This window comes from Acinonyx jubatus, chromosome B2 (assembly GCF_027475565.1).
Source record: "Acinonyx jubatus isolate Ajub_Pintada_27869175 chromosome B2, VMU_Ajub_asm_v1.0, whole genome shotgun sequence".
NCBI classification, from domain to species: Eukaryota; Metazoa; Chordata; class Mammalia; order Carnivora; family Felidae; genus Acinonyx; species Acinonyx jubatus.
In genome coordinates this window covers 52,504,079-52,527,372 of record NC_069385.1, presented here as the reverse complement: position 1 = coordinate 52,527,372, position 23,294 = coordinate 52,504,079, and the positions used below count along the sequence as shown (strand labels likewise).

At 37.4% G+C, this 23,294-nt stretch overlaps 1 protein-coding gene across 3 annotated transcripts in view; it reads left to right on the top strand.

Moving 5' to 3' along the window:
- FIG4 (FIG4 phosphoinositide 5-phosphatase) overlaps window positions 1–23,294 on the top strand; it is a 152,551-nt gene that overhangs the window by 19,767 nt on the left and 109,490 nt on the right. For all 3 annotated transcript variants that reach the window (XM_053222386.1, XM_015065351.3, XM_015065352.3), the window contains exons 4-7: window positions 7,259–7,415; window positions 11,604–11,654; window positions 17,548–17,696; window positions 21,082–21,210. In XM_053222386.1, coding sequence (XP_053078361.1) covers window positions 7,259–7,415; window positions 11,604–11,654; window positions 17,548–17,696; window positions 21,082–21,210 — 486 coding nt within the window. The remainder of the gene's footprint in view (window positions 1–7,258; window positions 7,416–11,603; window positions 11,655–17,547; window positions 17,697–21,081; window positions 21,211–23,294) is intronic.

The following is a 23,294-nucleotide window of genomic DNA, read 5'->3' as shown; positions in this document are numbered from 1 at the left end:
TCTAATACATGCAAGACAAGTCCACCATTGTGGTTAAGAGCCAAGCTGTGTAGTGAAAAGTTACATGGGGGTGGAGATTATGTAAGAGGTAGATGACTTGGACCAGGAATGACCAGGAAAGATTCCTGGGGAAAGTGAGACTCCAGCTGGACCTTGAAGGAGGAACAAGATTTGGATGGATGTGGGGAAGAGGGTGAAAGAACCCCAGTAGGGACGATGGCAGGGGCACAGGCTTGAAGATGTCCCTGGGTCCTGGAATGTTGGCACGTAGTTGGGTGAGACCAGACTGCATGGGACCTTGGAAGCCAGGCAGAGGACAATTGTATGGGATTGCTTCTCTGATGGCATTGCCTTATTTTGAGTCTGCATTTTTTTTAAAACATTTAACAACTTTATTTTTGTGCTCTTTAAACCAGCTGGACTGTATGCAATGTTAACTGAGTGATTAGTATCTATAGATGTTAACAAAATTAATATGGACTTAACTGTGCTGTGTAGTTTCAAATGCTTATGTTTTTCTGATTAGCACTTTCTATTTTGGGACACTATTTGTTGAAACTTTGATTATATTCTGCCATATTTGAAGTTTTTCTCCATGTGCTCTCATAGCTCTTCATATGTAATCCCTTCAGGTCCATTTTGTGTCTAAGTGGCTGTCAGGGAAGGTCAAGAGTGGTAGGTGTGTTTGGTTTCTTCTTTGGACTGGCCCCTTTTTTACACCTTCTGCTCAGTCTTGACAAGTATGTTGAAGTTACATGTTTAACAGATAAATGTTTATGGATGTTTGCACGTCTGTGTATGTCAAGTGAGTTCATGTGTTTAATTAAATTCCATGAATGCTGTAAGTGTTAAATTCCACTTTAAGTGTCACATATATATTTTTTAATTAATTAATTAATTTTCAGAGAGAGAGCAAGTGGGATGGGGCAGAGACAGAGAATCCCAATCAGTCTCCACACTGTCAGCGCAGAGTCTGATGTGGGGCTTGACCTCATGAACTGTGATATCATGATTTGAGCTGAAATCAAGAGTTGGACATTTAACTGACACTTAACCCACCCAGGTGCCCCAGTGTTGCATATATTTTATTTTATTTTATTTTTATTTTTTTATTAAAAAAAAATTTTTTTTGACATTTATTCATTTTTGAGAGACAGAGGAGAGACAAAGTGTAAGCAAGGATGGGGCAGAGAGAAAGAGAGACAGACACACACAGAATCCCAAGCAGGCTCCAGGCTCAGAGCTGTCAGCACAGAGTCCTATGCGGTGCTTGAACCCATGAACCATGAGATTATGACCTGAGCCAAAGCCGGTTGCTTAATGACTGAGCCACCCAGGTGCCCCATGTATATTTTAAATTAAAGGCAAAAACAAAAACAAAAACAAAAACAAACCCTGGAAATACAATGTGTCTCAAATATAGTAGGTTTTAATTTCAGTATTAGTTACTTAATAGGTTAAACTTATTCCTTTCAATGCTGATACTTATACTTTTTTAAAACGGAAATTTCCGCAGGTGAATGTAATGTTGAATGCCTCATTAGCCAGGGTTTATTATCCAAAATTGAACCTTCCTCGATGATTAAGAGAAACGAAGTGAAGATCAGTTATTGAACTGTTTAAAAATAGCTACCCTTGGGTATTCTGGAGTTGAATTGGGCAGCTTGCCTTTACATTAAATGGTCTCTAGACCGTTATACTGTTTTGTTTTTATGGTTCTTTAGTCATCCTTCATTGTTCTTGGCATATTTGCTTTTAGCAGTATTCCTTGCCTTGTTTTATTTTATTTATTTATTTTTTCCTTGCCTCGTTTTAAAATGAGTTATCTATCGATAACTAAACTTATAAAACCAGAGCTTGATTTTTATCAATTGATAACCAGGTTTGTAACCAGATAATTTATTTTATACACAAGTATTAGGAAACTTTGGGTGAAGGCTGAAGGTGTCTTCTTGTCTCTCATAGACGTGACATCCGTAGGTGTTGCGGTAGCTGTTTCTCTTGCGGTTAGAGACCTCTTACGATTGAGACTATCCTTGGATAATGAAGTCACTGACAGACTGACCTACCAGTAAAGTGACACAATAATGTACTAAGTAAAGATGTATTGGTTTTATGGAAATATATTTTATGTATTCTTGTTCGACCATGTCAGTGAAGCTTAGGATCACTGAAAGAGTAAATAGAGAGTTAATGGAAATCTATGATTTGTCTCGTAAGTCCTGTCTTAGAAACTGTGAGGGATACTGAAACAGTGAAACGCAAAGTGCCTATCTTTGAAAAATATATAGTCTGGTTGTCAAAATAATACATATGAGAAGTGACTAGCATGGTTTTCTTCTGTTCTGTGACCAAAATATTTTCTTAGTTAACTTTTTCAGCATGTGTAATTTGTGAATAGTATTTTGCTGGAATGTTTTTAGACTGTTATCACGGTTAATTTAGTTCATCATCTGTAAGAATCTAGAGCAGTGATTCTCAGTTGTCTGCAGTAATGGACCAGATTGTTTCTACATAAATGTCACAGACCAACACATGATCCTACTGTGCATAACTAGCCTGCAGCTTGGAGCACATGTGACTCATCACACAAGTTCAGTAAGACCCAAACTAGTCTATGCCCTATTCAAGGCAAGTTCATTGATGATGCACTTGGATGTTGTAGCAATCTCAAATTGCTCTAAAGTTTCTAAATCCTTACTTTTTCCACTTGTTTTCTTGTCTTTTCATGGGCGTGGTACTCACGAAAAGCTCATGGATCGTCGCTGGTCCCTAGATATGAGTCGATCTAGTCATATGTCTACCTTATACATTTCTGACCCACTCCATTGTTATTTGATAGCCAGCAAGAGGTTTGGGCAACCACTGAATGGGATCACTCCCATTTGAGAGCATTCCTCCCAAAGTTGTTTTATTTGATCTTGGGGCACATGGATGGAGTTGGTGGCTAGTTACCTATAGTCTTTACTAGGCTTAGCTCTGTGACATCCCAGCCCGTTTTGCTATATAGCTTCAGGTCAATGTCCTTTTTCTGCCTGTCAGAGGATACTGTTCTAAGTTTCTAGCATATTGAAGGGGAGTAGTAGAATAAGTATCATTGTAGACTAAGACACAATTGTTATTTAAAGCAGCACACTTAGAAATGAATTTCAGGGGTGACTTGGGCTCAGGTCATGATCTCACAGTTTGTGAGCACGAGCCATGCTGACAGCTCAGAGTCCAGAGCCTGGTTCAGTTTCTGTGTGTCCCTCTCTCTCTGCCCTCCTCTCTCTCTCTCTCTCTCTCAAAAATGCATTTAAAAAATTTAAAAAAAAAAAAAGAAATGGATTGCAGATCCATGATAATAATGAAAATAACAGCAACATAGTGTGAGCCTCAGACCAGTAAGGGACCAGTAGATTTGGTGTTAGAGCGTCACTTTGGTTCTAGAGGGCTCCGTTGTGCCTAGATCCTATGTACCTTATGGAGGTTTTTCATGCTTCTCTGCCAGAGTGCTGTTCTCCCTAAAGGCTTTTAAGATAATGACTAGCTGGCATGGTGGTGACCCCTGAAGTGGGACACTGCATTCTTCTCTGTTGGTGGGCTGGTGGGGTCCTCTCCAGCCACCAGAACTCCCACTACATCCTTTTATACTGTCCTTTTCTGTATACTTTGCTCGGTGTCCATTTCAAATGAAAATGCCTTCTCTATGGGGAGAGAGAGAAATCACTTTTGCAAGATGACTGTCATCATGGCTTCTGAGAAGTGCTCAGTGAAATTGGTCTGGGGTCATAAGTACACAGAATGAAGATGAAAAAACTTGTTCTGATTTTGGTGTGTTTAAGTGGTGAATAGGCTAACTCCTGGCAGATGTTCTGTGCCTTTCTGAAGTCTTTTAATTGTTGGCTGTATTTGATAGGAACTTTTTAAAAATGAGAGTGACATTTCCAGTTGGTAGTAAAAAGGAAGAAGGAAAGAATTTCATTTATAATAAACCGAAGGCATTTGTGCTGGTAGAAGTCTCTTTTGTGCAATATATTTACTTCCCTGTATTCAGATTATGAAGAGAAAGGTAGAATGGTATAAATAGTCTTGAGCTAAAAAACATAAAATTAAAATTCAGTTGGAATATAGATTGACAAATTATTAGAGATCTTTTTTTCAATAAAAAGTAAATATATAGCAAGAATGAAAGGAAAATTCATTCATTTTGGAAATACTTGTTATTTAAACCCTTGAGTGTTTTTTTGCTGCTTCCAAGGGCTTTACTTTTATGAGTTTTATCCTTGTAAAAGGATAGCTTCTTTTTTACTCGCTTTTAATGAGATTGTCATCAGCTCTTTTCCTCCCTATTCCTGCGTCCTTCAGCTTTAGTCAGGGAATTTTTTTGCCAGTCTCTAAGGCAAAGAAAGGAGTAAATGAACATTTTTTTTAGAAGCACTTTGCACTTTGTGGATCTCTAAAATGTAAGTATGCTTCACTCTTTTAATGGTGTTTTTTCCTCAGTAGCTTTTTCTCTTGTATATTTTAGCTCATTTATGTTAATATAGTCAATTCCTAGTTTCCTTTTTTTGTCAGCTGAGAATAACAAGACACAGACATTAGGTATTTGTCAATTCTAGAACAAAAAATTCATAGTATCAAATCCTAGCTCAGACGTTACAGAATATAACACTCTGAGAGAGAGAGAGAGATAGTGCAGGTGTGTGTGAGAACATGCACATGTACACATGAGAAAGTTTTGAAAGATAATTATGCTAGATATAAGATTCTTGGTTGACAGTTTTTTCTTTCTTTCAGTACTTTGAATATATTATCCTACAGCCTTGTGCCCTCCATCGTTTCTGATAGGAAGTCAGCTGTATGATAGTATCTGACTCTTGCTACCAGTGAGCTGGGGTGAGGGCAGTGGGGACCCAGTATTCTTGACCAGTCATGCTGGGGTAGAGTCTCTACAAGTAGGAGCTGGGGAGAAGAAGGAATTCCCCAATTCCAGCAGAGCTTACCTGGGAATAGAGCTCCTATAACACAGAGCTGGAGGGGATGAGACATTCTGGTGGCCTGCACCTTCTGAGCAGAAACCTTGGCCTTAGACTGAGAACTAGGGAGAGAGGGAAAACACTATCCTCTTGGTTACACCTGCCCAGAGTTGATATCCAGTCACACCAGACTGGGAGAGAGGTGTGAAAGGGAAGTAGGTTATGGTTCAGATGTCACACACTTGCTGTTCTTACCAAGGTTTAGTAGATTTTCTTGAATAAATATTTCTCCATTTGTTATATGCCATTAGAACAATTTCCAGAAACTTTAAAAGTTTTGTTTTGTTTTTATAAATTTTACCAGTTTTGTTTGTTTCACTGGAGAGAGGGTCTGCTGGTCTCCTAATTTTGCCATTTTGGAAATGACCCCTACCCCCCAAAGGGAGTTAGTTTTCACTCCCAAAGCAAAAGTTCTGGGAGCCAAAAAAAATTTAACCAAGACTATACAATAAGTAGGGTGTTGCTAAGAACTTAGTGCTACTAAACATAACACATATGGTCTTTAATCACCCATGTACGACATGTGCACTTCAATGATTTGACATAAAATATAGTTTTATAATGCTCCAACTTTCAAGCTTAACTATCACAGGGGATACCTGTGGAAGATTGCATGAAGGATATGCAATTTACTGGATATATTGTTTGCTGAAACCCTCCACTTTTTTTGGGATCTGGCTCCACCTCTCCCTGTCCCATTGAAGTCACCTCGTTATTGTATAAATGGCTTCCGATGCAGTGTGACTCTCTTCCTTGGCAACCATTGATTGGTCCAGGGCTGGGCACCCAATCCAAGTTGGGCCAGTCCACGTCCTTTCCTAGGAATTCTGGAATTGAACTTGATAAAAAAAAGTTGTTTTTTCCAGTGAAGCTTTTGGGCGTAAAACTTAGAGCTGTTAGCATCTGTGTTTCCCACCACGTTTCCAGAGAAGTGGAGGGGGCTGGTCTGTGGAGGAGGCTAGTCTATATATAGAGAGAAGAATGGAGCACATGTTCAGATCTTGACACTAGGTGTTTTTCGGAGGCCCAATCATATTGTTGCCCATTGGTGCCTTGGATCACCTCAGTACCCTTAATATAAATTTCTTTTTTTAAAGGTGGCTCCAGTTGGGTTTTGCTACTAGTAATCAGGAATCTATGAAGTTTATTCTTCCTTTTGAGCAACATGTCCCAAAGTATGTTCCTCAGAACTTATCCTTTGGTTAATTTATTTTTATTTTTATTTATTTATTTAAAAAATAAATGTTTATTCATTTTTGACAGAGAGAAAGATTGTGAGTGGGGGTCAGGGAGGGGCAAGAGAGAGGGGGACAGACGATCCAAAGCGGGCTCTTCACTGACAGCAGCAAGCCTGATGAGGGGCTCGAACTCACGAATGGTGAGATCATGACCTGAGCTGAAGTTAGATGCTCAAGTGACTGAGCCACCCAGGTGCCCTGGTTAATTTCTTTTTAAAAAAGAGGATGAGGTTCTTAATCTTTATCCCCCATCGAGATTCACAGGTGCATGTTAGCACAGTACTGTAAGTTTCTGAAAACTTACTTGGTTTTCTGTTTGCTTTTATGTACTTTTTACTAGTATATATATTGATTTAGTTTGCATATGTGTATAAATATGACATAAAAGTTACAGTCTTAGCCATTTTCAAGTGTACAGTATAATAATGTTAACTATACATACCTTGTTGTGCAACAGATCTCTAGGACTTTTCATCTTGTGAAATGAAACTCTATACCTATTAAATAACCAACTCCCCTTAATCTTATGTATATTTTTGCTTAAAGCACATCAATCCTATTTGGAATGAGACTAAATATAAAAGAACGACTGAGATAAAATGGTTTAGAGTAGTATTTTTTAAGTGAGATATATGTCAGTATGGAGATTAATTATAATACCACTGAAAATGTGTATGGCTGTGAATCAGAAATAAAGTAGGAAATGTGTCAGAAAACTTTTGCCTTTTAAATATATATCTAGGGCGCCTGGGTGGCTCAGTCGGTTAAGCAGCTGACTTCAGCTCAGGTCATGATCTCATGGTCCGTGAGTTCGAGCCCCACGTCGGGCTCTGTGCTGACAGCTCAGAGCCTGGAGTCTGTTTCAGATTCTGTGTCTCCCTCTCTCTAACCCTCCCCCATTCATGCTCTGCCTCTCTCTGTCTCAAAAATAAATAAATGTTAAATATATATCTAAAAGCATTACTAAGTGTAGGAAACTTTATCTTTCTTTTTGTTGCATAGGTTTTGTGAGGTTTCTAGAAGGCTATTATATTGTATTAATAACTAAAAGGAGGAAGATGGCAGATATTGGAGGTCATGCAATATATAAGGTTGAAGATACAAATATGATCTATATACCCAACGATTCTGTACGAATTACTCATCCTGATGAAGCCCGGTATGTAGCAGTGGTAACTACTGTTTGTTGTTGTTGTTGTTGTTTTTAAATGTGGTAGACCAACTAGGAAACAAAATACAGTCAAAATATTATAGGTATTATGTTAAAGATGCAAAATACTAGCTCAGAATTCTGTAGTTTTGTCCAAGGTCTATTATTAACCTCTGTTACAACAGTTGAATCAGGTGAGGATCAACAACAGCTACTAAAAGCATTACGTGAAATGTTATTGAGGGAAGAATATTCACTCAGTCTCAACATCGACTCCATGAATCTTTTTATTTACAAAGAAAAAAAAAAAGAATGGCAAACATACTTAACCCAAATGTTCAAACTTAGCATCATGTGACAAAACTGACATTATCTGCCTCTCGGTGTGAAGCAGTGGGAAGGACACAGATTACCTGCATAGTTTTCTTGCTAAAAATATATATGTATTTGTTTTTTTATGCTGTGCTACCATGATGAGTGTGGTTCCTGTCTGTTGCCATATGACACTGTTACAGTGTTATTAACTACATTCCCTGTGCTGTACTTTTCATCCCTGTGATTTCTTTCACAACTGGGAGTTTATACCCCTTAATCCTCTTCACCTATTTCACCCATCCTCCAATCCAACCCCCTCCCCTCTGGCAATATTTAACTTGAATCTGAGCATGAGGAAATAATCAGACAAACCCATCTTGTGGGACATTCTGTAAGACAACTGGCCTGAACTCGTTAAAGATGACAGTGTCATCAAAGACCGAAAAAGCCAGAGGACTGTTCTAGATTTTAGAACAGGCATGACAACCAGATGCAGTACATGAATATCTGTTGGATCCTGGATTAAAACGTATGTGAGCGTACACAGGTGTGTGCATTTACACACAGAGCTGCAAAGAACTTCATGTGCACAGTTTGTACATGGATTATGTACTAGGAGGTACTGAATCAATATTAAATTTTAAGTGTAAAAATGATATTCTTTTTTTTTTTTTAATTTTTTTAATGTTTATTTTTGAGACAGACAGAACATGAACGGGGGAGGGTCAGAGAGAGGGAGACACAGAATCTGAAACAGGCTCCAGGCTCTGAGCTGTCAGCACAGAGCCCGACGTGGGGCTCGAACTCACAGACTGCGAGATCATGACCTGAGCCGAAGTCGGCCGCTTAACCGACTGAGCCACCCAGGCGCCCCATGATATTCTTTTTTAGGAGATTATCTTTGTTCATAATAGATATATACTAAAATATTTAGGAGTGAAGTGTCATCATGCCTGCTACTTACTGAAAATGCTTTAGGAAAATAAAACATACTTGTGTATTTAAAAAGAGGGAATGTGCATGTGTGTGTTTAAGGAGAGAGATCTAACAGTGAATTCAAACGAAGGACATAATGGGATTTATTGTACTATTTTTCCTTCCAATTTTTCTGTAGATTTGAAATCTTTAAAAAGTTTTGGAGGGAAATTAGAGCCTTGGGAGCCTTGGGAATGTGGGAAAAGGCTATTAATAAGTTGATAGAGAAAAGAATAGAATTGATTTATCTTAATACATAAATTTATTTATTATGAACATAATAAAGGTTAAAATGGAACAAAGTTAGGCATGCTTATTTGTTTTTAAGTTTAAATGTTAGTTACACTCTATACTTTTATAGTGTTGTTCTAGATACATGAGCCAAAATTTAAAGGTGGTGTGGCTCTCTTGCTTAAGAACCTCTTAGTGGATTTTGGACTCTCATGATTCTGTCTTTGATGATATATGGAAATGGAGTTGTCAAAAAATAATTGGTTTCAGATTATTTACTTATTCAGATTAAATAAGAATTTAACAAAGTAGCCCTTTGTCTTATACTAACTGAAAAAAATTATATCCTGCATATCTTACAGGAAGACATAGTATGTTGATTAAAAGTAAATTAGGTACTCCCAAAAGAAAACAAAAACACTGACTCAAAAAGATACATGCAACCCTATGTTTATTGCAACATTATCTACAGTAGCCAAGATGTGGAAGCAACTCAAGTATCCATCCATAGGTGAATGGATAAATAAAATGTGGTGCATATGCGTGTACACACACACACACACACACACACACACACACACACCATGGAATATTACTCAGCCATAAAGAGAATGAGCTCTTGTGATTCGTGACAACATGGGTAGACCTACAAGGTGTTACGCTAAGTAAAATAAGTCAGACAGAGAAAGATAAATGCCATGTGATCTCATTTATATGTGGAATCTGAAAAACAATACAAATAACAAACCAAAACCAGAAACAGACTCATGAATACAGAGAACAAATTGGTGGTTGCCATAGGAGCAGAGGTGGGAGGATGGGTGAAATAGGTGAAGGGGATTAAGAAGTACAAGCTTCCAGTTATAAATAAGTCATGAAGATGAAAAGTACAGCATGGGGAATATAGTCAATAATATTGTAATAATGTTGTATCATGACAGATGGTAAGTACACTTACCATAGTGAACATTGAGTAATGTACAGAATTGTCAAATCACCATGTTGTACACCTGAAACCAATATAACATTTTTGTCAACTATACTTCAGTAATAATTTTTTTTAAAAGTGAATCAGACCAGCACATGTGAATGTAAGGGGTGAGAAAAAGTTGAAGAGGTTATTACTTATAAACCTCATCTTTATGATTCTTTAGCCAGGAATGGTAAAACAAATTATGTTGTTCTATATAGTGATTTGACTGTCTATAAAGAGTGAAATTACTGGGGCACCTGGGTGGCTCAGTCGGTTAAGTGTCTGACTTTGGCTCAGGGCACGATCTAGCAGTTTGTGAATTCAAGCCCCGCGTTAAGCTCTGTGCTGACAGCTCAGAGCCTGGAGCCTGCTTCAGATTCTGTCTCTCTCTCTCTCTCTCTCTCTCTCTCTCTCTCTCTGCCCCTCCCCAGCTCACACTCTGTCTCTCTCAAAAATAAATAAATTTTAAAAATAATTAAAAAATTAAAAAATTATTTATTAAAATAAAGAGTGAAATTACTGTAGGATTAATACTGTGTAGCAGTGGACATTATCCAGAGTAAGATACAATTATATTAATAGTTTGTTATAGGTAGGCTGAAGTAGTATTACTAGATAGGTAAAACTTGTAACGTATTTATAAAACTATCTAATGCAATAAGTCACTTAAGTTAAAAGATTTGGTGGTGTGCCTGGCTGGCTCAGTTGGAAGAGCATGCAAGTCTTGATCTTTGAGTCATGAGTTTGAGCCCCATATTGGGTGTAGAGATTACTAAAAAGTAAATAAATAAACTTAAAAAAAGACTTGGTAAAATATTAGGAAATACAAATACAGTACAACTCAACATTTTATACAAAATGAGAAGTAGAGGTTATCCCTGCAATGCATGGTTGTATCAGCACTAGAAAATTTTGCTGGAGCACTTCACTACATTAAAATATTTTGGGGAAACCTATGATCATCTTAATATTTGTAGAAAATATGCTTAACAAACTCAGTACCCGTTTGTGATCAAAAGTCTTTAAAAAGTTGAAAGAATTTGAAAAAATGTTAATATGTATTAATCCTGAGGGATAGATATGCAGATATTTTATTCTGTACGTTTGGGGTTTTTTTGTTGTTGTTGTTGTTTTTGTTTTTTTGTTTTTTTTTTGTAGTTGAAAAACTTTACAACTTAAAATCATGGTGACCCACGAACATTTTTGCTTGTTTTCATTACTCTCCTCTCTCCAACCTCAAAGCATTTGCAAAGCATTTGCAAAGCACATAATTGTAAAAACAAGAACAGTATTTACTTCTGTCTTGCCCTGAGTCTAAGTGCCCCACATCTCAGTACATGACTCTCCCTCTCTGGCACAATCAGGGATGAGGAAGTGGTCAAACTATAAAGTTAAGGGTCTCTGAAGGGACAATCAACAGACTTAGAAATTGCTTCAGATGAAATCCCTACTGCAGCTATGGATTGAATTCCCCAGGGTTTTTAAAAACTATTTTATTTTTAAGTAATCTCTGCACCCATCATGGGACTTGAACTCACAGCCCCGAGACCAAGAGTTGCATGCTCTACCAGCTGAGCCAGCCAGGTGGCCCCTGAATTCCTCAGTTGTAATGAGAGTATTCACAAATATAAATGTATATGTGAGTATAATTAAGCTATGCAAAATAATAGTATTAAGTGAATGTAATATGCTTTTCTTTTTAGGTATCTACGAATCTTTCAAAATGTGGACCTATCTAGCAATTTTTACTTTAGGTAAGTCTAAACTTAGTTTTTCTCTTGTTAGTCACTTAAATGTTTATATTATTTTCCAGGAAGTAAAAACAAAATCAGAGGACACAATAGTACTTCCTTTATTTTTTTTATTGGCCAAATTATTTCATCTAAAAACATAAAGGTACAGGTATTTCTTCCCTTTAAAAATCTTACAATTGAATGGGCAAATTAAAGGGCAACTGTTCTCACTATAAACATCCTCTTTGTTTTAGGTGGAATTTTAATGAAATATTCTTGTTTTGTAATTTTTAATCACAAAATGAAATTTGCATTCAGTTTCTAATACAGAGTTGTAACCATTTCACAGTTCAATGTTTAGTTAACCATCTAGCAAAATTAAAAACAAATTCAGGATAGGAAGAACTATTGCAATACCAAGATACTCCTAATGTCATTGTAAATTAATAGTTTCCCTGAAGAGGAATGTAGCATTAAGTATTTGTGAAAATATATCCTAAGAAAATAAATTAGGAGAGAAAATATTAATTCCTGTTTATAAAGGGACACTTATAGCTTCTCTGTTTATGATAGCCCCAAGCGAGCAAGCCAGCCAATGCAGGGACAACCCAAATACCAATAGTTGAATGACAGGCAAGTAAATTTTAACAGAACATTGTGATAGAGTATTATACCACCACTGATGTGGCCAATATGTAGGCCTAGGAGATACAGGGTTATTGTGCTAAGTGGAAAATTCTTTCAGCTGTAATATCCAAACTAAAAAGGTAGAACACAAAATAGCATGCACCAAAAAGGACACGAGTGCTAAGGACTAAATGAGGGCCTAGAGTGTTGTAACTCTTGATGCCATGCACTGATGCATTATTTTAAATTTATTAAAAAAATTTTTTTAACATTAGCCACTTTTTTTTGTTTATTTATTTATTTTGAGAAAGAGAGCACATGTAAGTGTGAGCCAGGGGAGGGGCAGAGAGAGAGGGAGAGTGAGAATCTCAAGCAGGCTCAGTGCTATCAGCACAGAGCCCACGTGGGGCTGGATCTCACAAACCGTGAGATCATGACCTGAGCTGAGATCAAGAGTCGGACGCTTAACTGAGCCACCCCAGCGCCCCTTTAAATTGTTTATACAGTTAACCACTTGTTTACCTATGAAATAAAGAAAAACGTGTTTACTATATAGAATGGGTTATGTCTTCATAAAACTGAAGGGAGTTCATTATTTTAACAGTAGTATATATTGAAGGGCTCCTAAAGAAAAAACTTTCACTTCCTCAAATGTTTATTGAATGTATATTTCCATTGTGTTTATCTCAGTCATCTGCTTCTCTGTCTTTGTTGCTTAATTTTATGTTTATAGCATCTGCAAGTTATCACTGCAACTTGGTGGTGCTGTTAGAAATGGTCCTCTGCTCCATGATTTCAACTTCGTTTGTATCCTGACACTGAGCTCTCTGGCCAAGTCATCCCATAAGTAAAATATGTTGGTTGAGGTTTTTGTGTCTGATAAGTAAGCTTCAAAAAGCATATACTACATTCTTAAGATTCGGCTGGAATAAAGCAGTTACTCTAACTAGGAAAAAATTGATTTTTAAAAGTTGAAAATCAACATCCCTCCCCCCCAACCCCTGCGCGTATTGAGGTATTACTGACATATATCATCTATAAGTTCAAGGTGTACAACGTGATGTTTAGATACACATAAATAGTATGACATAATCACCACAATAAGGTTAGTCAACACCTCCATCCCCTCACATAATTATGAGGGTGTGTGTGTGTGTGTGTGTGTGTGTGTGTGTGTGTTGAAAACATTCCAGATGTGCTCTTAACAAATTTGAGGTTGTAATTCATTACTGTTAATTACAGTTGCCATGCTATGCATTAGATGCCCAGATCTTTTTTGTCTTATCGCTGGGAGTTTGTACCGTGTGACGAGTACACAGCTTATTTGGCTTTTTTAGATTCTGCATAGAAGTGAGAACATATGGAAATAATCAGACTTATTTCAGTTAATATACTGCCCTCAAGTTCCATCTATGTTGTTGCAAATAGCAGGATTTCTGTCTTTTATTTTTATGGTTGAATGATATCTGTGTGTGTATGTGCACCATATCCTTTTTATCATTTACCTATTTCTGGACTCTTAGGATGTTTCCATGTTTTGGCTATCATGAATAATGCTTCAGTCAACATGGGTATGCAGATATCTCTTAAGATGATGATTTAATTTCTTTTGGCTATATACTCATAAGTGGGAATACTGGATCATATGGCAGTTCTATTTTTTTATTTTGAGAGACAGAGTGTGTGAGCAGAGGAGGGGCAGAGAGAGAGGGAGAGAGAGAATCCCAAGCAGGCTCTGTGCTGTCAGTGCAGAGCCTGATGCAGGGCTCGAACTCACAGACCTTGAGATCATGACCTGAGCTGAAATTGAGTCGGCTGCTTAACCAACTGAGCTACTCAGGCATCCCTGGTAGTTCTATTTTTAGTTTTTTAAGGAACTTCCATACAGTTTCTACAGTGACTGAACCAATTTACATTCCCACCAGCAGTGCACAAGCGTTCTTTTTTCTCCATAGCTTAACCAACACTTGTCTCTTGTCTTTTTGATAATAGCCATTATAGCAGATATGAGTTGCAATCTCATTGTGTTTTTAATTTGCATCCCTGATGTGATGTTGAACATTTTTTCATGTGTCTGTAGGGCATTTTCTTTGGGAAAATGCCTATTCAGGTCCTTTGCCCATTATTTAATTGGATTGTTTGGTTTTCGTTTTGGTGATATGTTTTGTGTTTTTTTGTTTGGGTTTTTTTTTATTTTTTATTTTTTAATTTTTTGCTCTTCAGTTATATGAGTTCCGTATGTGCTTTGGATATTAACCCCTTACTAGATACATGGTTTGTAAATATTTTCTCCCATTACATAGGTTGCCTTATTATTTTGTTGATTTTTTTTCTGTGCAGAAGCTTTTTAGTTTGCTGTAGTCCCACTTATTTATTTTTGCTTTTGTTGCCTGTTGTTTTGGTGTCATATCCATAAAAGCTTTGCTAAAACTAATGTCAAAGAGCTTTTCCCCTTTGTCTTCTTCTAGTAAGTTTACAGTTTGGGGTCTTACATTTAAGTCTTTAATCCATCTTGAGTTACTTTTTGTGAGTGGTGTAAGACAAGAGTCCAACTTCATTGTTTGCATGTGGTTATCCAGTCTTCCAAGCACCATTTATTGAAGAGACTATCCTTTCTCCATGTGTCATCTTGTCTCTCTTGTCAAATAGTTGACTCTCTATGCATGGGTTTCTTTCTGGGCTTTCAGTTCTATTCCACTGATCTACATATGTGTCTATTTTTATGCCACGCTACTTTGAATGTTGTAGCTTTGTAAAAAAGTTTGAAATCTGAAAGTGTGATGCCTCCATCTTTGTTCTTTCTTTTTTTTTTAATTTTTTTTTTTTAATGTTTATTTATTTTTGAGACAGAGAGAGACAGAGCATGAACAGGGGAGGGTCAGAGAGAGGGAGACACGGAATCCGAAACAGGCTCCAGGCTCCGAGCTGTCAGCACAGAGCCCGACGCGGGGCTCAAACTCACGGACCGCGAGATCCTGACCTGAGCCAAAGTCAGCCACCCAACCGACTGAGCCACCCAGGCGCCCCTCTTTGTTCTTTCTTAAGATTGCTTTGGCTATTGGTGGTCTTTTGTGGTTCCATACAAATTTTAGGATTGTTTGTTCTACCTCTGTGAAAAATGTCGTTGGAATTTTGATATGGATCTGTGGATGACTTTGGGTAGTATGGACATTTGAACAATATTAATTCTGATCTATGAACATGGGGAATCTTTCCATTTATTTGTATCTTCAGTTTATTTCATCAGTGTCTTACAATTTTTAGTGTAAGATCTTTCTCCTCCTTGGTTAAATTTATTCCATCGTATTTTATCTTTTGATGCTATTGTAAATATGATTGAAAAACCAACTTCTTAATACAACTTTTATCCCTGAGATTAGATACTAGTAAAATTAATGGCTTCATCTAGCAAATGTAGTAAAATTGAATTTCACAAATGAAAAAATAAATTTCAATCAAATTATATGAATAAATTAAAGAAGAAATAATAATTGAAATAATTTGTGAGTCTTCAGACAAAATTGCAGCCATCTTTATGAATTTGGGTACACATGAATTCTAGATGACATTCTGTGCTAAAATATATAACTAGACATACGTTAAAAATTATTAATTATGTGAAATCAGAATTGTAAAATGGGTTTCTTATGGCCTCAAAGCCAAATTTTATTTGCAAAGACTGTGATAACTTTTTGGATGAGTATTACTCTTCTAAAACAAATTTTATCATAATGGCTTGTATTTTCTTTTTAAAACATTTTTTTAATGTTTATTTTTGAGATAGAGAGAGAGAGAATGGGGGAGGGACAGAGAGAGAGGGAGACACAGAATCCGAAGCAGCCTCCAGGCTTTAAGCTGTTAGCACAGAGCCTGATGTGGATCCTGAACTCACTAATCATGAGATCATGACCTGAACCGAAGCTGGATGCCTAACTGACTGAGCCACCCAGATGCCCCTGTATTATTTTCTTATTCCTGTTTTATTATGAAGTCAGTTATGGAACTGCCACTAAAAATTAATAGAATTACTTTTGTTCATAGGTAAACTAGAGTACAGACCATGCACTATTGCATAGATACTGTAACATCTATACAACTCTATTCAGATACGTATGAGAGTGTGACCTCTTTGCACAAGGCTGTGACGTTATACTGATCTCACTGTAAAGCAAAAAATGCACATTGCAAGTCAGTGAATGTTGGTTTCTCGTATATTTCTAATTGTGCAAATGCCTAAGTCATGCAGTGATTTAAAAGTTTTTTTTTTTTTATGTTTATCTATTTTTGAGAGAGAAAGAGGGAGAGAGACAGAGCGTGAGTAAAGGAGGGACAGAGAGAGAGGGAGACATAGAATTTGAAGCAGGCTCCAGGCTTTGAGCTGTCAGCACAGAGCCCAATGCGGGGCTCAAACTTACCTACTGTGAGATCATGACCTCAGCTGAAGTCGGATGCTCAACCAACTGAGCTACCCAGGTGCCCTATTTTTTAATTGAAGCATAGTAGACATACAATATTATATTAGTTTCAGGTGTACAACATAGTGAATTGACAATTCTGCTTATTACTCAGTGTTCATCATGGTAAGTATAGTCATCATCTATCATCATACAACATCATTACAATATTATTGACTATATTCCCTATGCTGTGGTTTTCATCCCTGTGATTTACTTACTTTATAATTTTAAGCTTGTGCCCCTTAATCCCCTTTATCTCTTTTGCCCATCTTGCATTCTCGCCTCACTGGCAATGACCAGTTCTCTGCACTTATGAGCCTGTTTCTGTTTTTGTTTGTGTTGTTTTTTAGATTCCACATTTGAGTGAAATCATACAGTATTTCTCTTTATCTGTCTGACTTATATCACTTAGTGTAATGCCCTCTAAGTCCATCTTTGTTGTTGCAAATGGCAAGAGCTCATTCTTTTTTATTGTTTTCAGTGGACGCTTAGGTTGCCTCCATATTTATATATTGGCTATTGTAGATAATGCTGCAATAAACATAGGGGAGCATATATCTTTTCAAATTAGTGTTTTTGTTTTCATTGGGTAAAACCCAGAAGTGGAATTACTGGCTTGAAAGTATTTCTGTTTTTAATTTTTTTAGGGATGCAGTGATTTTTAAATTTCCAGTTACATTCATGGTTTTATAGTGCTTGCTTGAATAGCATTGCTTCCAAGTAACAGAACAGGTGCTAATATAGTTGACAGTTTTTCATTCCATATAGGAGCCAAGACTGAAATATGTTTTGCTTTTATAATTCTTACTAAGTTTCAGTTATGTTCTTAGTTACAGCTATGATTTGTCCCACTCACTTCAATATAATCTCACTGTCTTGCGAATGCCCCTGGAGATGTTAAAGTCAGAAACAACCCAGACTCGCCAGGAGAGTTTCGACATCTTTGAAGATGAAGGATTAATTACACAGGGTGGAAGTGGTAGGTGGTTTTCAGCACATCTAACGCATGTTAATACGGCATCCGTGAAATGGCATCTCATGAAATTAACTCACATTTCCCTCATATTTCTCTATCCCTTATTGTTCTTTGTCCTTACATGAGGTTGTTCCAGATACATGAACTTGACCAGTTCATTTTTGGAGAGACCGTTAATCATGATGTGATTTCATTTGTGGGCCAGCCAGAAAATTGTGTGCTGACATTTCCTAGGAAATTTCCATGTACTTTTAATGGAATACATTTTAGGTCTAGACTTGTGGTGAAGTTTGAAAGGGGAATTGGTTTTTTTGAATATTGGGAAATACACCACTGCTTTATTTTACTTCTTGGAGAGTTTTGGAAAAAACTCATCATGGGTTATCTGTTGTGTCCTTGACATTTGCTGCAGTATCTCTAATTCTCCTAACAACTCTGCTCAGTAGATATGATGCCACTTTTAAAGAAATAAATACTAAGTGGAAAACCTAGGTGTAGAGATTAAGATCACATGGCCAGTGTGCTGAGGAACCAGTACAGCATATCAAAAACTGTTCTTATTTTGATTGGTCCCAGCTTGACCCAAGAGTCAAGCAAGACAGGCCTTTTTATTTTATTTTATTTTATTTTATTTTTATTTTTTTTCAATATATGAAGTTTACTGTCAAATTGGTTTCCATACAACACCCAGTGCTCATCCCAAAAGATGCCCTCCTCACTACCCATCACCCACCCTCCCCTCCCTCCCACCCCCCATCAACCCTCAGTTTGTTCTCAGTTTTTAAGAGTCTCTTATGCTTTGGCTCTCTTCTACTCTAACCTCTTTTTTTTTCTTTCTTTTTTTTTCTTGTTTTCTTTTTTTCTTTTTTTTTTTCTTCTTCTCCCCCATGGGTTTCTGTTAAGTTTCTCAGAATCCACATAAGAGTGAAACCATATGGTATCAAGACAGGCCTTTTTATGTCAGGGCCACTGGAGGATCACTGCAGGACCACGTGACTAGTCTAGGGTCACCCTGGAAATCCTAGACCAACTAGTCACACAGCAGAATTGGTACCTTTATCCCTGGATTTTTGGGTTGGTCTAGAACTCTAAAGCCAGGGGCCACAGCTAAAGTGAATATTGTGAAGGAATCGTTTCAGGCTTAAAGTAGTTTAGCTGAATTGGATTTACTATGGAGACATAGTAAGTCAATGGTGTCTTGGTCACCTTGCTCTGTGCAACTTAAATAATGGTGATGAAGATGTGGGTGGAGAGGTAGAATGTAATCTAAAGTTGCAGAAAGTTTGTCCTTGCAGGACACTCAAGAAGAGGCTGTGCCCTATTAACATTTTGCCAAAGGTTCTTCTTCACTCTAAGTAGACTTAGAGTGTTACTTAAACTGGATATCATCCCTGGCATTGCCCTTGACTATTATTAACCTATTAGATTGACTCTCTTATACTGAGGCCAAACTCAGTACACCCCACCTACCTCAGAACATCCAGACCACATCAATTTGCCCTGGTTCAGACTCCCAAATTGTAACCTATACTGCCAGACACAGGTGGAGGATAAGGCAATGTGTGCCTGAATATTTGTTTGCATCATTTCTTCTAAATACCATGCTTCATAATAGAAAAGCTAAAGTATTACTAAATTTGCACTGTCATCCTAAATATGAATTTGAATATTTGTTCTGGAATCCTAATTAAGGATTCCACTTAATTTTTTTATTCTCTAAAAGCCACTTAATTTTTTATTCTCTCTAGAGCAGTTCTACTTGGCAGATATGAATAACATTGTGTATTAGGTTTTCATAGCTGCTGTAACAAATTACCACAAACTTAGTGGCTTGAAACTATACAAATGTACTATGTTACAGAAGTCAGAAGTTCCAAATAGGTATCAGTGGACTAAAATTAGGGTGTTGGCAGGGTTGCGTTCCTTTTTTGACACCCTGGAGAAAATCCATTTTCTTGCCATTTCCGTGTTCTAGAGGCTGCCCACATTCCTTGGTTTGGGGCCCCTTCCGTGTTCAAAGCCAACAATGGCCAGTGAGGTTTTTTCCTACGTTACGTCACTCTGACATTCACATTCTTGCTTTCCTCTTTTCCTTACCATGACCCTGTGATCACATTGGGCTCGCCTAGATAATCCAAAATAATCTCCCCATTCTCAGGGTCATCTAATTAACAACCTGAATGCCATCTGAATTTCAATTTCTCCTTGTCATGTAACATAACATATTCACATGTTCTGGTGATTAGGACATACACATCTTTTGGTGGGTACACTATTCTCTTACCACAGAGGGGGAAGCTGATAGGAAACAGAGAGTAAGGGTAGAAGGTATGGGGTAGGTAGAAAACAAAAACAATAGTACATTTTTTTAAAAGTCTCTACTCTGTCAGGCAGTGTATTAGTTACTTTGGGTATGTTAATTTAATCTGAACATATCTCTGAGGTGAGTAGTAGTATCATCATTTCACAGTTCAGAAATGTTTAAGCAACTCACCAGAGGTCACAGAGTCTGGTAAGTGGCAAAGACTGGACTCTAGTTCATGTGTGTACTATTCATGCTTTGCGTAAAGCATTGAAAGGGCAGAGAAGATTTAGTTTTTATGAATCAAACCAAGTGTATTTGTCGTAGTATATAAACACTCTTAACATACCATGTTTTGAGAAGGAAAATAGCCTGCTACCCAGAACTTTTTAGTCTTTTAAGCCATTATCTTTTAACTATACTTATTTCTTATGCTGTACTTTATGTAAGTTTTATAAAACTTGTTGGTGTTTAATAAATGTATCTGGATATGCTGAAATCATGTTTGATGAAATTAATTTCTTCACAAAGAAAAAACCTGATGTGATAATAGCTATATCACTTATGGAAGTATCAGTAAGGCACCAGTCTGGTTCAAAGCACTTTATGTGTATTTCCAACTTATTTCATCTTTACAACAACCACATGACACAGGTACGATTGAGGAAGCAGAGGCATTGAGATAGTAAGTAACGCTCTTCGTCACACCTGTCATCCTGCTGATGAGAGGCAGAGCCAGTATTTGGACCCCGGCTGCCTAACCCCAGAGCAATGCTTCCAGCCAGCTTAAGTGCTGTCTCTTGGCCTTAGTCATGTATTTGTACATGTGTCCTTAATTTCCCTATTGTTTTCCTTTCTCTTAGGTTAAAAGCTCTCACAAATCAGAAAAATGTGTTTATTCTTTTACTTTATACAGAATCAGCACAGTTCTGTGCTGTTCTGAGTGATGACGTGAATTATAGCCACTGAAAATGGCAGTGCTATTAACCAGGCATTTTATTTTGAAGTTAAAAACTTAAGAACTCAAAAATGAGTGGAGCGTTGACCCATTTCCTTATCTTTCTGATACCAAGTTTTATTTTTCAGGAGTATTTGGGATCTGCAGTGAGCCTTACATGAAGTATGTGTGGAACGGTGAACTTCTGGATATAATTAAGAATACTGTGCATCGTGACTGGCTGTTGTATATTATTCATGGGTTCTGTGGACAGTCAAGTATCCTTTTTCAAAAAAACTAAGATATATATTATTAAACTTATGCTGTGTCAATTTTGTAGGAAACCATATATGAATTATAAGATTATATTTACCATTCTGTGCATCCAGCAGGAAAACTTGCCCATGATACCAAGTAGTGGAAATACAGAGGAATGCAGTCCATTTGAACAGGTCTATTTTGTACACAAAAGGATAAACAACAGGGAAGAAAATGCTGCGTGCCCAGTAAGGGATATAGGCAGTAAGTATCATTCTTATTTGAGAGGAGGAGCAGAATCACTGACAGGTGGGGAGGATGGGGCAGGCTTGGCCTGGGCTCTAAACAAAAGTCAGACCTTAGCAGTAAGCAGGGAGTGAGCACATAGGTGCGGGGGAAGCATCATGAGCGTAGGGGTAGAGAAGGTCATGGGAGTAGTTTCATTCTGCATGTAAAATCCCTGGGAGGTACAATGTCGTGGGTAGTGGGGAGTCAGATTGCTGGTCACCAGACTGCTTTGGTGGTCAGACTAAGCATTTTGGGTTTGGTGCCTGAATTTTGGAAAGTTTTTTCAAGAGGGTAATGTAGATGGGAGTACTTAGGAGGGTTGAGTTGACATCTGTTTTCAAGCTGGATTAAGAAAAATGAGACTAGAACAGGGACATGAGTTAGGAAGAGATTGCAGTGGTTCAGGCATAATGTCCTAAAAGCCTGGATTGGGAAGGGACGTAACAGATTAAGTAGGTTGAACCTTGGGTTAAGCCGATTTCGAGTTTAATGTTACAAATATTTTTTTTCCTTTTCCTTAATTTCTAGCTATGGTTGAAACCTTTCAAGAAAGTGCTATCATGCTACGAGGTTTAGAAAGGCAGTGTATACTTTCTAGGAGTGGTATTTAGGTTTTTCCTGTCCCTTTTCGATATCATGTAGGGCATTTGTATACTTAGCTTATTTTCCAGTTGACATTCTTGTGCCTTGGTTTTTTTTTTAACACCTAGAGTGAAAACTTTAAAGGACTTTTTTGTTTTGAGACCATTAAGTGGGTAAATGTAATTAATTAATATTCCTTCTTGCACCAGAGCATTTGGGAGGAGTGGGATCCAGGAGTATATCTAGAGAGGTTAGCCTTAAAGGCAGCCGGTGGTGCCTTCTTGATGGCAAATGAGGGAAGAAGGGAGGCTAGCTGAGGACATAGAGGAGGTTTGAAATGGGAATGAGTGAGATATATGTGCGACACTTGAAATCATTACTTTATAATCATTTTCAAGCAGTGAGTAGTATTATCTGCTTGGTGTATTCACTGAATAATGAGATTTGGCTCCGAATTACTTTCTCTGTTTCCAAAAGTGAAATCTACCTGGAAAGAACACAAGGTTTTCACCACCAAGAGTGCAAAAAGGAATGTGCCACAGTTTCTAAAGGCATTTTCTAAAAGGTAGTTCCAAACTTTTGTATTGCCAAGAGCTAACTCAGGGCCAGGCATATATTAAGCACAGTAAAAATGTTTGTTTTTAGAATAAGGAATAGCACCATGGATTATAATTTTAAAGCCCATTAGCTTAGATGATGAATCTAGTTTCCTAGTTATCAAGCATGTAATAAATTTTGGAAGTCTTTATAATAAAAGGAATTGCTATCTATTCAGCATTTGCCATAGGACAGGCACTGGTTTACACACATTACCTAGCCTAGTCCTCCCAACCATCTAATAAAGTTAGTTACTTTGTTAGTACTCACACCACTTTACAGAAGATGGAACTGAGGCTCAGAAAGTTAAATAAGGTGACATAAGCTGTGTAGAGGTTAAACAGTTCACAGTGTTTAGTTTTTGCAGTTAGGTAACAAATTTGGGTAGCATTTATAGCATTAAGCATTTACTGTATTAAACTCATCCATCCCCTAAGTATCATACATTGCTTCATAGTTTAAACCCCCTGTTAAGTGAGATATGCTCTCTTTGAGAAGTATATGATCTCTGAAGACTAAGGAAGGATTAGTTGTACCTGTTGACATCCTTTAGCTGGTTGTAAGGTGAGACGAGGTCTTCCCTTGGCCACTAACCCTATACCTGATTACCGTTTCCTCTAGAATTCATGGAAACCAC